Source organism: Ostrea edulis, chromosome 6 (assembly GCF_947568905.1).
Source record: "Ostrea edulis chromosome 6, xbOstEdul1.1, whole genome shotgun sequence".
Lineage (NCBI taxonomy): Eukaryota > Metazoa > Mollusca > Bivalvia > Ostreida > Ostreidae > Ostrea > Ostrea edulis.
The window spans coordinates 69,100,088-69,117,097 of NC_079169.1; the positions used below are offsets into that span (position 1 = coordinate 69,100,088).

General features: G+C 34.6%; 1 protein-coding gene across 1 annotated transcript in view; it reads right to left on the reverse strand.

Moving 5' to 3' along the window:
* Positions 1–917: 917 nt before the first annotated feature.
* The window catches only part of LOC125646725 (uncharacterized), a 35,761-nt gene continuing 19,668 nt past the window's right edge, over positions 918–17,010 (reverse strand). Inside the window, exons 4-7 of the mRNA XM_048873238.2 lie at positions 10,279–10,483; positions 6,400–6,521; positions 2,009–2,097; positions 918–1,638 (exon numbers count right to left, since the gene is read on the reverse strand). Coding sequence (XP_048729195.2) covers positions 1,021–1,638; positions 2,009–2,097; positions 6,400–6,521; positions 10,279–10,483 — 1,034 coding nt within the window. The 3' untranslated portion in view covers positions 918–1,020. The remainder of the gene's footprint in view (positions 1,639–2,008; positions 2,098–6,399; positions 6,522–10,278; positions 10,484–17,010) is intronic.

Here is a 17,010-nt window from a genome sequence, read left to right on the forward strand (position 1 = left end):
GATCTTGAACGATGTGCTAGACTAGCTCTACGTAGAGATAACAAGCGTTAATTCATACAGAGCGTTCAATATACCTAGACATCTAGCCTAGCAGCTAGACTAGCCGCTATGTAGCCTAGGTCACGCAAAGATATACTTAATGTCATCTCCTTTCTACAGAAAATTTGATATCGTGAAAGAGTATTCATATACTGGCAGTAAAACATCATCACATGTTTACAGTTTCAAGGCTGTTTTTATTTGTAGAGGGGTAGGGAGAGGGGAGGGGTCACCACCCTTTTTTTTTTTTTATTGGACACCGACTTTCACCTTTCCATTGTTCCCACCGAGATATTGAAATTTCAGTTTGTAGACACAAATATTGGTGAGGAGGTTGTTGCTGACAGAATGAAACACATGTAATGTTGAATGATATATCACTTCTTGTTAACAATTAAATTCGTCATTACATTCAATATCGTGAGTATCAGTTCTTGTGCATATATTGACTTGGCCTAGTTATCACATTATGGTCCTCGATAAAATCAAACTCCATACAGTGTCAATTCTCCAGGACTACTTTCCCCTACGAATAATATTGGAGTTGTAGCGTAACGGAATATACTGAGCTGTCCGGAGCCTGCGAGAAAATAAATCACTTATTAGGTTTGTAACTGAATGTCTACGGATATATATTGGGTTGATCAACCCCATAGACGGTTCTTGAGAATATTTTCAAACATCCTATTCTCCATTCATCTGCCTGATAATGACAAATATGCTTTGTATGGCTCAGTGGTTCTGGAGAGGAAATTGTAAATGTGAAAAGTCGACAGACGCCGGACAAATTTTGATAGAGAAGTTTTTGTTTCAATGAGCTAAAAACTAAATGTTCGTGTTCATGAATATTAGTACCAGAAGCTATTAGGTATGTGAAGTCGAAAATAATACTTTAATTCAAAGAGAATTACATTGACATGAATTTACAAAGTGTCTTTTAGAAAAGTTTTTCTTTTCTTGAAACCACTGCATTCACCAAGTTCACATCTTCGCACCTGTATCTCCATTTCCATATTGTAAACCATTATCATCGCCATTTCCAGTCCTTTGATTGTTTATTTCTGGTGACTTCGGTTTTGCTATTTCCTGAGCTGGTTCTCCTTGACCTGGTTCTACTGAAGCCAAGAATTTCTCTTCGGACACTGTCTTCTCGAATGGCATACACGTCTTTTTAATTCCGCTGACCCCAGCTGTCCTGTATTTGCCCAGACTGTCTTTATTATCCTCTTCACTCTTTCTAGCTGCTGTGGTTTGTGGAGTATAAGAATCCAGTACCTCGTTCTCCTGGTTATTTAATTCAATGGCAGCCTTTCCAGTCTCATTCCGGGAAGCGACTTCCTTGTTAGTGACGCCATCTGGCGGATTTTCGTCACACATTGTTGGTGTCTCTTTACTTATGTTTAATAAGGTAGTTCCTGTCTCCACCTTCAGAGAGGGGCACTGCTTCTCAGCTTGCTGATCTCCCCTATCCTCAACCTCCTTCTCTTGCTGAACCTCTCGATCACATTTGACCGTTTCAACTCGTTCCTGCAAATCTTTAATTCGTCGAAGTTTTGCGTCTTTTTTCTTTCTTTTCTTTGCATTCTTAATGTTTTCAAGCTGCGAAAATAATTTTATTGATATTATCGAAAACCTGTACTCTCTCTCTCTCTCACTCTCTCTTTCTCTCTCCGTGTAGCGTAGTGGTTAAAGCTTCTCACCGCTGCGACCCGAGTTTGATTCCCAGGATCGGCAGTGGTTGTATGTGAGGTGGTGTTGTGACACGTGGGTTTCCTCTGGGTACTCCGGTTTTCTCCCACAACAATGACCCCTTCACCCCAAAATTTGAGGCGACGAGAAGCATTAACAAAAGTTATAGGACTTGTGAACTTCTTTGTTAATCTTTAACACCTCTCTCTCTCTCTCTCTCTCTCTCTCTCTCTCTCTCTCTCTCTGTCTCTCTCTCTCTCTCTCTCTCTCAGAAAGCTACCTCGATCCTAATTCGTTCGTTCTCTTCCTGTTGGTGGTTAATCTCGTCTCTGGCTTGCTTCAAATAGTCCTTCAAGCTGTTTTCTCTTTCTGAAACAGTTCATGGATTCCAAGTGCAGTCAATGACATTTAGTAAATGCAGATTAATATATATATATATATATATATATATATATATATATATATATATAATATGATAACTGTATTGACCACAGTGACTAAGCCCGTTTTGAGCCCGAATTCTGTGATACCATAAATATAGATTTTAGATTTATTTTTACCACTTTAGATATAGATTTATTTACTATATTTATGGTATCACAGAGTTCGAGCCCAAAACGGGCTTAGCCCCTGTGGTATTAATATTGACCGAATATTACTATGGTTTTTTTTTGTTGGTTTTTTTATTTCTTAAAACATGTTAGTGATATACAATCAGAAGGATCGGAAACATGTTCTAGTAGTACTTCACCTGAAATATTATGCAATTATTGATATTTTAACTACCGTTACTACATATTCAGTAAGCCCTGGGGGAGACATAAATATTGTAATTGAGTGCAGCTAAAACATCGAATAGACCGACAAAATATTCGTAATATTTTATTATAAATATGATTGAATGATTCAAAACATCAAAACTGGCTACTAGAACCCATGTAACGGTACCTAGTCGGCCATTTTTGTATACAGTTAGAGACTCAAGACTTAGTCGAAAGTGGTTAGAGACGCGATTTGTTTCCGAAAATACATGTATGATTAAATTGTTTAAAACATCGAAACTGGCTAGTAAAACATGTAATACTCACCAAACGATATTATAAATCGTGTTCGATATTATCATAATTCTACAATTGTTGCTATGACAATATGGGCGTCACAAGGCGCGACTTTAAAAAGAATTTTTGAGCGCAACCATGCAGAATGCTATAATGCCTATGCTTTGATTAAATATTAGCCCAAACAAACACGAATACTACTTAATTCTAACCAATATAAAATTTGTTTGTCAATTCAAATCTTGGAAAGGATTACATTTTGTGGCGGAAGGATGGTTTAATAAAGATATTCTAAATCTACACGAATTTATCGTTTCTGTTTTATTCAATAAATCGTTAATATTTATACGACTAGTCGTGTATTTCAGTTCTGTAATTTTAATACAAGTAATGAAGAATTAAAATGTTGTAAATTCCTTAATTAACTAGGATGGTACCCTTACCCTCCAAACAGAACATTCTTAAAAACATCTACATTGATTTACCCGTATTTTTATATGAAGTTAGTATTTTGGCCAATAATTCAAAACATTTATCGATAACCCTCACCTTTTAGAATTACATCTTGAACTTTGAGGCAAGACTTTGTAACAACACCCCTATTACTGGTATTTTTTTAAACTCTCAAAATCTATAAATTATTATATTTTCCACACTTCCAGTGCAAATAAGTCATTATTTATTTTCAATCTTTTAGCATTAATATTTTTCATATCCATATTGTTAGAAAAGAGATGAGTATGTGTTAATTTGATGTACTGATTTGCATTGCTTATGGCTTGTTGATACCAGCAGACAAAACCAGTTTGTGCGAATAAATGGTAAGTAAATCTTAAGTGCAAAAAGGTCAAATTTATTACATTGTAGCTCTATAACAAGCACTTTGATACCGAGCTTAGATTTCTCGAAAAAAAAATATCAAACGTAAGTTTGAGTTTTCTTTTATTTAAACAGTCAACATTTGAGTAAAATCTACTTAAGGTAGAGATTGATAGGTTGATGCTAAAAAAAAAAAAATTAACCATCGAATTTTTTTTATTTTGATATATGTTTATGATGAAGCTTCGATATAAAACATAATAAAAGATCAATGTAGGTAATCGACCTTGTTTTTGAGAAATATGGCGATTTTAATAACACCTTCTTTAGTCCTTGTAAAGTGTAAAAAGTGAAGAAAAATAAGTAGAGAGCAATATACAAATAGAGCTATAACATTTTTATCGTAAAAAGGATCATAACTTGTCATATATGGTTCCAAACAACCTTTCACATAATTGTATATTACACATCAATTTCAAGTTCAGCAATCATTATTAACATCCAACAACATTACTTCAACAAAGCTACATTGGCTAATTACCTTAAAATAGTGCACAATATTTGCACACAGGGTCATACTTTTGCTTAAGCTGCAAAAAAATTACCCATCAAATTTCTTATTTTATTTCATTAAGTGGTATGGAACTAGCAAAAAATTCCTAACCCCACCCCCTTTTAACAAACTACATATTTTCGTAAGAAAAAGGGTTATCAAAAGATGTTGTAAACAATCCATCAATAAAAGCTTGCTGAAAATCGAAGATTTTTTGTAATACCTTTTTTAAATTAATAAATATAATACAGAAAGTATGTATTTCAAATTTTAGCTTATACTTTGTTGTAGTTCTCGTTGTTGACCTTTGTGCACTTACACTCAGAATATAGATTTATCATACGTCATCATATTTGATGATTAATATTAAGAGTTTCCCCAAATAAAAATCCCCACAAAAAATTGAAATACAATTTATATTATTATACCTCATTATGAGAATGCCATGCAACGCGTAATCTGATTGGTCTAGACGGTCACGTGCAAGGGAGGACAAAACTTCATATCTCCCTCTCAAACATCATATTTACCATTTGGGCAGCCTCGTGCATTTTTCATAAATTTAACGTAAAGGTATACGAAGGTATACGAAGTATATTGTGACGTCACAATAAGTTCGCGTCATTGTACTTTCAGAGTAATTCGTAAGGCACAAAATATTCGCCTGGTTTTTGTTTATACAAAAACAAGCAAGTAAATCAACATTCATGGAGAATGGAAATACGAAAACTGGTTATCATATCACTATATTTCGTTGTTGTTTTTTTTTTTTTTTTTTTTTTTTTTTTTTTTATCTTTTATACGTTGACCGTTACCGTTACCGTTAGGGCAATCTCAGCTACATACAATTTATAGATGAGCGGACTCCAATTTCAAACGCACTTTTGTAGTTTTGCTTTGTTTCGGTATAATAAACAATTTATTGCATGATAGTGAGGGAGATATGAAGATTTATTCACCCAAGAAAAATCATATTCCCCTCGGGCGTTGCCCTCGGGGAATATGATTTTTCTCGGGTGAATAAATCTTCATATCTCCCTCACTACCATGCAATAAATGTATATTTGTTAAACAAATGTCTCCATTACATCCCAACCCCTTTAATATACTGCATGGTATGGAGAAAGAATGAGCAGGAACATAGACGTCATGCATAGTGGTGAATTTCGTGAGGTAAAAAGTGCCATTCTGCACGGACGAAACATTTAGTCCACTATTATTACGTTGACGTATTCCTAATCTAAACTATGGCCAAATTTCTCTATTTTTCGTCGAGACGACCCTCTCACTCATCATCGAGTCAGTCACAGCAACAACTTGTACTTTTGGAACTCCTTTTTGTTTTTCAACTACTCTATGACGGTGTACTTCCAAATAAACGACAATAGTACTATGCCAATGCGCCAGTTTCGAAATAAGAGCTCTTCTGTATAGGAGGTGCATTTAGTAGAATTTTGAATGCCTAAGTGGGACAGAGTGGGCATACAGTCAGTAAAGAAGACGATAAAATGTGTTAAAAGCGGCTTCTCTTGAAATGTGCAAACATAGGAAATACAAAATACTATCGGTTTTTTTTTTTTTTGTGTTATGAAATTGGGTATGAGAAAATATATGAACACATTTACTCATGCAGTGATGAATATTTGTTTCGCGCCTAAATTGTTATGAACGAGAGTTCTCCAAAGGGAAATAACTCGGACGTATCTCGAAATCGGCGTATTCTAAGTAGCGATCCTCTTTCACGGCAACTTTGTTTATACAATAGAAAGCGGCAATATATGCTCCGTGTCTTATAAAAGTCTAATTTTCTGTATATTCGTCAAATTACATGGAATCGTTTTCAAAAATTAAATTATAAAGAGTGAATGTAGTTTTAAATGATATGAATTAAGTTGGAATAGTTTATGTGTTTTTATAAACCGCTTGACGAATTTATGAGGAAATCAACGGGAAGAGAATGGAACATTTATTTCCGTACCATAAGGTTGAACATGTGGCTCAACAGAAAGCAGACTGGACATTGAGGCGGACAACACGCAAATATTATTAAACTTCAATGATAAGGACACATTATTTCAGCGACAACTGATACCACTTCAAAATTAATTTTGCTACATTGCAGACTCATGAACATGTATAAATTGCAAATACTTTGAGACATTCATTGAAGATGAAAATAATGTTGATCTAAGATAAGCAAATATTCATATGAACTCATCAGAATGTGAGCCCTGGAAATACCTCTAGCGCTGATGAGTTCAGCATACGTATGTATCCTTTCTTTCTGAACGTTCTGCCACTGGTAGGCGTAGAAGTTGTGAACTGTGCGGGCCCGCGACTCCACCTCGGCCTTCACCATAGCCCTGCAGATGACAGAATTTATAAACCACAATCTTTCGATTGTTAAGGACAAAAATCAGAATGATAGATAACAATCGTCCTTTAAAGACGGGCTCAGCAATACATGAACCGCGGGCATGTAATTAAACAGAAACTCAATACATAAACCGCGGGCATGTAATTAAACAGAAACTCAGTACATAAACAGAAACTCAATACATGAACCGCGGGCATGTAATTGAAAAGAAACTCAGTACATGAACCGCGGGCATGTAATTAAACAGAAACTCAGTACATGAACCGCGGGTATGTAATTAAACAGAAACTCAGTACATAAACAGAAACTCAATACATGTACAGGTATTCTAGGGTGAAATAAAGATGTGTTTTAATTAAAAGAGATTTATTTAATATTTTCAAACATGCAGATATATCAATACAAATCATTGCTAGAGCTGTAATGATAATGTACAAGGATGTGAAATACTAATTTATAGCTCTCTTTTAACCACAGAATTAAGTAAAGCCATTCTTGTATTTGAAATTTTGCTTTAAAAACTGGGAGATTATTTTTTTTTTAATATGTATTGTGATAAAAACTACTTCAGTTTCTAAATAATTTACGAACGTGGGACACGTCCTTTAAAGTTCAAATTCAACAGGGGACACAATCGGGTCTAGATGATAACGTTTGAGTTACATAACTTAATTAATCCAGTGATATAAAACAAAATATTGATGCTCACAGGCTTGAATGTCGTTTTTCACTTCAAAAGCCCAGTGCAACGTTACAAATGATATCCATTTTAAGATAAAAACAACAATATACATGTACATTTATTGCATGATAGTGAGGGAGATATTATAGGGTTATTGAACTTATATTGGTGAATATTGGCACGAGTTGGCTATGAAAATGCACGAGCTTGCGATTATTATATAGCTAAAGTATTTAGTTGTTAAATTATATCCCTTTTCATTCAAACTACTCCAAAATAGACGAGAATTCATCATTATTATATAGCTAATAAATAGCTTAATATAAAATCTGCGTAAAATCTAGAGAATGTTAGCGTTCAATATCCTGAGAATTTATTGAACGCTAACTTTGCATTGCGTAAATTGTATGCGCCCAAAACATTCCGAGTATGAGCGTTCAATATTGACGTTACCGTAACGACGTAAACAAGCCAAAATGGCAGACGACGGTCCTCCGAATCTGACAGAGCCGGTATTTAATATTTACTAAAGCAAAATGTTTTACTGTACATAAATTATGATGTCCCCATTTACAAAATCAGTTGCTTCATGCATTAATGACGGGTTAAATATTGAACAGTTAAGAAATGCAAGCTGTCATTCCACACCTTCACCTTAGATGCCAATATTGATTAATTCTCGTCTATTTTGGAGTAGTTTGAGTGAAAAGGAATATAATTTAACAACTAAATACTTTAGCTATATAATAAAAGGGTTATTTAACTTATATAGGTGAATATTGGCACTCGTTGGCTGTCAACATGCACTCGCAAGCTCGTGCATTTTTACAGCCAACTCGTACCAATATTCACCAATATAAGTTCAATAACTCTATAATATTGGCATCTAAGGTGAAGGTGTGCAATAACAGCATTTATTATATAGCTAATAAATAGTCTAATATAAAATCTGCGTAAAATCTAGAGAATGTAAGCGTTCAATATCCTGAGAATTTATTGAACGCTAACTTTGCATTGCGTAAATTGTATGCACCCGAAACATTCCGAGTATGAGCGTTCAATATTGACGTTACCGTAACGACGTAAACAAGCCAAAATGACAGACGACGGTCCTCCGAATCTGACAGAGCCGGTATTTGATATTTACTTAAGCAAAATGTTTTACTGTACATAAATTATGATGTCCCCATTTACAAAATCAGTTTGCTTCATGCATTAATGACGGGTTAAATATTGAACAGTTAAGAAATGCATGCTGTTGCACACTGCCAATATTGATGAATTCTCGTCTATTTTAGAGTAGTTTGAGTGAAAAGGGATATAATTTAACAACTGAATACTTTAGCTATATAATAAAAGGGTTATTGAACTTATACAGGTGAATATTGGCACTCGTTGGCTGTCAACATGCACTCGCAAGCTCGTGCATTTTCACAGCCAACTCGTGCCAATATTCACCAATATAAGTTCAATAACCCTATAGCATTTCTTAACTGTTCAATATTTAACCCGTCATTAATACATGAAGCAAACTGATTTTGCAAATGGGGACATCATAATTTATGTACAGTAAAACATTTTGCTTAAGTAAATATCAAATATAGGCTCTGTCAGATTCGGACAATACCCATCATGATAAAGCATCATTATTATTACATGTATAATTATTTTGTTATGGTGACTTTAATGTGTCTTGAAAATACACAATTTTTACTGATCACGTGGTTGCTATCTGTCGCTACCTTAAAGTCGAAAAAAAAAACACCTTTTTCTTCTCGACTTGACGGGAAAGAATGGAAAGATAATCCGATTGCACCTAGAGTTTGATGACGCGACCTTTATCTATAGATTGAAACTTAACAAGGTACATGTACATGTAACACCAATCTGATTAAAATCAGACTTCTTAGATCCGCGCCGTATACTCTGCGTAAGAGCATATGGCGCGGATCTAAGAAGTCTGATTTTAATTAGATTGGTGTAGCACGTGACCATACGCAAATGGATGGTCACTTTTGTCAGCTTGTGCATGCACAAGTACATGTTTATCAAAATCAACAATGTTTCATAAACAATTGTCATGAAAATTAAAAGAACTTCTTTATGGTTTGTGAAAAAAATGTTTTAATGTTCTTTATAATGATAAACGATTAATGTTATGGAGCTTAATTCATTCATCATATTCACCTCAGCAACGCTCAACGTAGGAAGTTCCTCAGTATGAGAATTCTATGCAACGCGTAATCTGATTGGTCTAGACAGTCACGTGTTAAGGATGATAAAGCATCATTATTATTACATGTATAATTATTTTGTTTTGGTGACTTTAATGTGTCTTGTTTTGTTTTCCTATTAGTTATAAAATTCCTAAAATGACCTACAGTTCCTATCAACCAGAAAATCAAAACATCGGATCGATTCTCTTTTTCAAAAATAAACTTCTGAAGTTTACGTATTCGTAAAGTAATATCATTCACGAAACGTTAGCACTCGATCATCAATATTTCAAAAATGAAACAAAAGCCAGCATACAAGGTGAAGGCGGTTAATAATGAAAATGGAAAGTAAAACAAATTACAAAACGAAAATGGAACCTAGCAGAGGCAAAGAAATTTTAAGGAAAGTAGAAATAATAAAGATTTGGCTGAATTTCTTGGACGTGTGACAGATTTGAAAAATATTCTCTGATTTAATAAACAAATGTTTTTCGCAACACTATAAATATTTTCGTTTTCTGGAAAATCCATCCGAATTTTTTGTGTGTTTTGTTTTGCATCAAATCATTACGATTCGAATGGGAGTAAATACTTGCGATATCAGCATTTCCAAGGGATATTAGGATTCATTCGATTATAAAAGTTATTTAATGGTAATAAAAGACTAAGTATAAAAAGATTAATTATATTTGTGTAGATTTTGCTTAGAATTTTCAGTCGGAACGACTACTTGTAGGAGTAAGTGGAGCGGATTGACAGATTATTTTTAGTTCCTGAAAGGAAAGCAACATTTTCATGTCAAACATACGATAATGACATGTTACGAGGTTGATGTAGAAAGTTACCTGAAATTTGACATTGGTACGGTAAGGGTTGGCTCAATACCTAGTCGATTGTCATATTCAAATCCCTCCTTTTTCCCTTTCTTTGGACGTTTTTCTTGTTTCCGGTTGCGCGCGTTCCTCTGTCGGTGGTCCTTCGGCGACTGAATAGTTTGCAGGTCACGTGAGGCCTCTTCATCCGTCATCAGTCTGTCGTTATCTGTGCGGGCTGAATTATATATGCATGAAAGGATTAAACATTCTTTTTGAAGATTTTATCGATGTGTAAACTCTGAACATTTTACTCACAAACTGAATAAAAGTGCGAAGCACTTTTATGTTAAGTTTGTGAGTAAAATGTCCAGAGTTTACACATCGATAAAATCTTCAAAAAGAATGTTTGATTCTTATAATTCCAATTCGTTCCCTGTATTTTCAATTTCAATAATTTGGATAATTTCCCCGCACTATGTTATTTGTTTTCAGGCGCGTATGCATACATAGTGTTTTTGGATTTATTGATGGGTAAATTCTCGTTCAGATTTATTTTTGTCCAATCAAAACAATTGTAATACACTGTAAATAACATTGGAATTATATATATATATATATATATATATATATATATATATATATATATATAGAGAGAGAGAGAGAGAGAGAGAGAGAGAGAGATTTTCAATATTTTACATGAAAGTATAATAATTATATAATATCATATACAGTAAATAAAACTTGATTGTTAGGAAGTCCAAATTAAATCAATAAATGTTCCTTATCTAAAATAGATGATCTCTTTCGGTATTGAAAATTAGATAATGATTTTACAAATGCATTTGTAATCCGTCATGCAGAATAGCTGACCAAAGACGAAATGAACGGTCGTTTATAATTTCAGAATTGAAGCTCAGTATTGCGAATGTGTTTGTAATAGTAGTTTTTGCCCAGTGCGACAATTCAAGGGCAAAATCATGAATACACGTCGTTTCTTTTCATCAAACGTAATAATCGAAAACATAATGTACTATATGAATGACAAACTGAAAAACTGGTATATTATACATTTTTATTATACCTCTACTGATTTTTCACTATATAAACTTAGATGGTTATATGTGGCTAATTCCCTGGATATCGCCTTTGCGGGACTATAATTCCCATTCTGCCGTGCGTTAGTCAATATTGAACTAATCCCTGCTTTCAAAGCTAATTCCCGGTTATCCGTAATCCTCTAGATTTTACTTTGGAATATAGAAAAAGGTCCGAAATGTTCTCCTTAGTTTTTCAGCCAATAAAATCGCGTTGTTCGGCACGTGATTTCTAATTTTACAGACGACAACAATTTGATTGATCATGGCGACGTCAACAAGGTTTTATGATTTAGACGAGAGTGAATTGGAGAATCGACTTGATTCTAGAGATAGCGAAAACACAAAGAAACTCATTAGGGCATCATTGTCTGTATTAGAAAACTATGCAACCGAGAAAGGCATGGATTTATCAGAAATCGAGCGACAACCAGCGGATCAAATGAACTTTTTTCTGCGAAAATTCTATGCGGAGATGAAAAAAGTTGATGGAGAGCGATATGCGAAGAAATCTATGACTAGTCTGCGATATGGTTCACAGAAACATTTTTTGAAGGTGAGAAAAGAAGACATTATTACCGATGAGAGATTCAAAACTGCAAATGAAATGTTTAAAGCCGTGCTTGTGAAAATGAAGAAGTCTGGCACTGGGGAACCTAAATCGAAGGAACCTCTCACACAAGAAGACATGAATACAATATACGAGAATGTTTGAATATATTTATTATTTCTGCAATCGCGGACGGGAGAATCTGCGTGAACTTCAAAAGGACGATTTCACTATAGTCATGGATTCTACAGGAAGGGAATATGTAACAGTAAGGGAACTTCAAACAAAAAACCATAGGGGAGACGACCTACAGGATATGATAAGTATTATATAGCTAATAAATAGTCTATTATAAAGTCTGCGTAAAATCTAGAGGATGTTACCGTTCAATATCCTGAGAAGTTATTGAACGCTAACTTTGCATTGCATAAATTGTATGCGCCCGAAACATTCCGAGTATGAGCGTTCAATATTGACGTTACCGTAACGACGTTAACAATCCAAAATGGCAGACGACGGTCCTCCGAATCTGACAGAGCCGGTATTTGATATTTACTTAAGCAAAATGTTTTACTGTACATAAATTATGATGTCCCCATTTACAAAATCAGTTTGGTTCATGCATTAAAGACGGTTTAAATATTGAACAGTTAAGAAATGTATGATGATATTGCACACCTTCACCTTAGATGCCAATATTGATGAATTCTCGTATATTTTGGGGTATTTTGAGTGAAAGGGGATTTAATTTAACATCTAAATACTTTAGCTATATAATAAAAGGGTTATTTAACTTATATAGGTGAATATTGGCACTCGTTGGCTGTCAAAATGCACTCGCAAGCTCGTGCATTTTTACAGCCAACTCGTGACAATATTCACCAATATAGGTTCAATAACCCTATATTATTATACCAAAACAAAGCAAGACTACAAAAATGCATTTGAAATTGGAGTCCGCTCATCTATACATTATGTAGGTAAATCTCACAGTAGCCCTAAAGTAACACCGCGCCGTCAACGTTATGATAACCAGTTTTTGTATTTCCATTCTCCTTGAATGATGATTTACTTGCTTGTTTATGCATCAACTAAAAATCGAGCGATTTAAGGTAGCTCATTACACCAAAATTTTATTTAATGGCTCGTTAAAACACATCTTATGAAGTATGATTTCACCATCGAACGAGTGATACAAGCTGTCAGTTATTTCATATGAATTTTTTTGTGATTTTCCCCAGAATGATAAAAAAGGTGTTTTAACGAATCATTAAATAAAATGTTAGTGTAATGAGCTTCCACGTAAGAATCGTACAAAGCGTGGCACATCGACCGTCAGGGATTGAGCTGATACTTGCATATACTTTACCTCACAGGCACTTATATATATATATATATATATATAATAAAAGGGTTATTTAACTTATATAGGTGAATATTGGCACTCGTTGGCTGTCAAAATATATATAATACATATATATAATATAGAGTAATATATAGTAATTAGGCCCCAAGCGATATAAGTGCCACTGCCTTACCCCTATATATACGAACTTTATATGTGATATTATTTTTTTGATCTGATGCATCTCTATACAGAGATATGTTATCAAAAATAGATTTTCCTCATATTGAACCCGAAATAGCTAATAAAATAGGCATGAAATTGTTACTCAATATAGGAAAAATTATCAATACTTTTCGACCAATAGAAATAAACTTTGTCCTTTATTCATTGTCATGGTGTCTGTCTGTCTGGTGGATCTAGAATTTTTTTTACGGTAGAGTTATTTTTGAGAAAAATATTTTTGCGAATCCAACTGACTCGCAAAAACGCTGAACACAAAAACGCTGAAAATTAATCGACAGCAAAAATAACCAGATTAACACATAGGGTCTAAGATATTAGTGAAATTTTGCATGTTCCAAAAAGGTGGCGAAATTTAAGATCATAACTAGAAAAACACACAAAGGTCTTCAGAATGTATACAAACATATTGGATACGATAGTAATTACAAAATAATTCCCTGTTCTCATTTGCCTAAACTGGTAACCTGTTGACATCGCATCTCTTATGTTTGTGTGTAGCCACAAATCAGCGGGGTACCAGTTTAATATATTGTCCTTCAGACAAAAATGTTATAAAGGGCTAAAACGTTAAAATGACTTCAATTTCAAAGCGCTGCAGCTATAGATAACTCATAATTAATACTACAAATTTGGTTTTTGGAGTTTTTCTTGCAAAATATTGTGATATCATTTTTTAGATAAAAGATAGACCTTATGCCTTTAATGGACAAAAAAAAAAATCCAAATCCATTTAATTTGTCAAAACAGCAAACACTAACAATCATATTAGAGTTTTAGATAAATAAGGGGGATTTTGTTATTTTCCTTTTTCAAAAGTGTGGAAAATTCATTTTTCCCCTCCAAAATGTCTCTTTGAATATATTGAAAAAAACCCTGGGAAAATGGAAAAATAAGATATTATTTGAAAATTAGTTTTAATAACGATCGAAGCTCGCGTCGTGAAGCGACGCGACGAGTTACGCAATTGAGTCACGTGATTTGCTCTTCATCAGCTGAAAAATGATGGGGACTACCCATAATGCTTACGGAAAAATGTCGCCGTCACTGCGGAATACTCATTAACAACCCCGTAGATAAAACAAATAAATAGTTTGGAAAGTACCACAAATGATTTTAAATTCCAGACAAGCTTTCCTATACCTTCGTATGTTTTGTTGTGGATAATTTGCTTGAAAGAAAAACAATCGCAGCTAATGATGACGTCACAATGCACTGTTTACATCAACCGCGTTATATTTCCCGCGTTAAATGAATTGCCTCAAGTCGCGTTGTAACATGTTATGGGTCTTCGCTCGTCTCAACGGTCACACCGTAAACATAATATGTTGTACGGTGTGACCGTTGAGACGAGCGAAGCTTAAACATCTTGCAACACGACTTTTATCCGCCTCTTCATTTAACGCGGGAAATATAACGCGCTTGGTGTAAACAGTTACAAATTGTGACGTCATATTAGCTGCAATGTTTTTTCTTCTCTCAAACCAAGCAAAAACAAAACGTTTTAAGAGGCCGTCCACGGAGATATCAGGCAGTAGCTATAATACTGCTGGCACATGCAATTCCCCAGAATTTTATTCATACCCAATAAAAGTTAAGGTCATACGCCAATTTTATCGTATGTAAAGTGAATTTCACAAAAAACATTGTTAGATGCCAAAACTTGGCCTATTTCATAAATTCGAGGACACTATATAATCTATAGAAAATGATCATTTTGTAAAGTTAAATAATACCCAATACAATAAAATTGGTCCAGAAAGTATAAACAATATTTGAAGGAAATTCCTTAATAATTAAGATGAAACAATAAAATTGCTGGGAAACAATGCTGTTGTTGAGCATTTACTGACAGAAGTAGCCAAAAAGCCAGTAATTTGAGTTACCTCCCTTGGCGTAAAAATTGTTAAATGATCCGAAACTTGTATAAATTGTAATTTTCGAAGAAAACAGTATTTATTTAGAACATTTTTCACTTATCTCGATTTTTTTTATCAAGTGTAAACGTGTAATTAATTTTTTTTTTAATTTGATGGTGAAAAATAAATATTCAGCCCGGACCTTATCAAAGTTTCGTGGGTAAACAGATACAGCTGACAAGTGATAGAAACGTGAAGTTTTTCTAGGAGTGGTCCTTATTTTAGGGACTTGTCAACCCTTAATAATTGTTCAAAAGACATAAGTGGATATTCAAGATATTTTAAAGTTGGAACTGCGTGTAATATTCAACCGAGATTGACCCCCTGCTGTACAGATCGGGGTACTTCGAATTCGACGTAAAAGTTTAACTGTTTAAACTATCGTGCACAGTGCAGATGCTTACTAGTATGCCGAGGTCATTGCGTTTTTTGGGGATTTACTGGAGTCAACCACCACCAAATGTAGTTATCTACTACACAAAGGAAAGTGTAAAGCAGACAGAGCAGTAAACTTCAATGTTTCAAGGGAAATATTTGTTCCCGTTGGAAGTGGTAAGTATAAATGTCGAATTTTCTCTTGTTATTTTTCTTTGAAAACTGTCTTTGATTGCTAGACAATTTCAAGGCCGGACCAATATTTCGGCCGATAATGCCCAACCCAACTTTTTCCGATTTTTGTATTTTTATGGTTTTTCCATAAATAAATCCGAAAAATTGCAGGTTTTATTGCTTACTTCCTTTAACAGGCCTATTACGCAGATTGCGATGCTTAATCCCAGTACATGTAAACACGCGCCACTAATTGGCAAGTTGACACTGCTAGCCCCTAACACAGCGTGTGGCAGTAGATATCGGCCCCTGCGTCGCTGAGCAAGGAGACACTTTGTGAATTGGGAAGGTAGCAGTATACGTACATTGTAGCCCTACTTCGGGTGTTAAGTGTGAAATTTTCTTAATTGACATTAATTGACATCGACGTGGCTTCGGACAGGTAATGTATATTAGGGTGTGTGCATCAAAAGCTTCAAATTACAATATTGTAAATCTTACTGCTGGTCGCACATAAATTTCTATTATTCAGCAATTCTATGAAATAGAATATCATGGCGTGTAGCATGGTTCCATCCGAACCAAATCAGCCATTTCGTGAACGCTGAACAGGGGAAAGTTGCGCTCGCTGACGTCATGAAATTTCTGTCAGACCAGTCAGTGCCAGAGCGAGCACTATTCTCGGAGGTCGTGGTACTGCTGAAGATACTATTAGTAATGCCAGCTACAAACGCTACCAGTGAGCGCACATTCTCCGCACTTCGGCGCATCAAAACATACTTGCGTTCGACAATGACCCAAGTGCGTTTGAACAATCTAATGATGTTACATATCCACAAGGACAAAACAGATTCGCTAGACCTGTGTGCGATTGCTGACGAATTCGCAACAACAAAAGAGCGACGGCGGTGTGTTTTTGGAAAGTTTAAGTGAACAAATCCGGTGCACGAAAAGCATAGTGCATTCACTAATCGTACCTGTAATTTCAGTTATTAAATTTACATGTACTATTTTTGCAACATGCGTGTAATTCGAACCTTTAACCCTCCGTTGATGGACTTC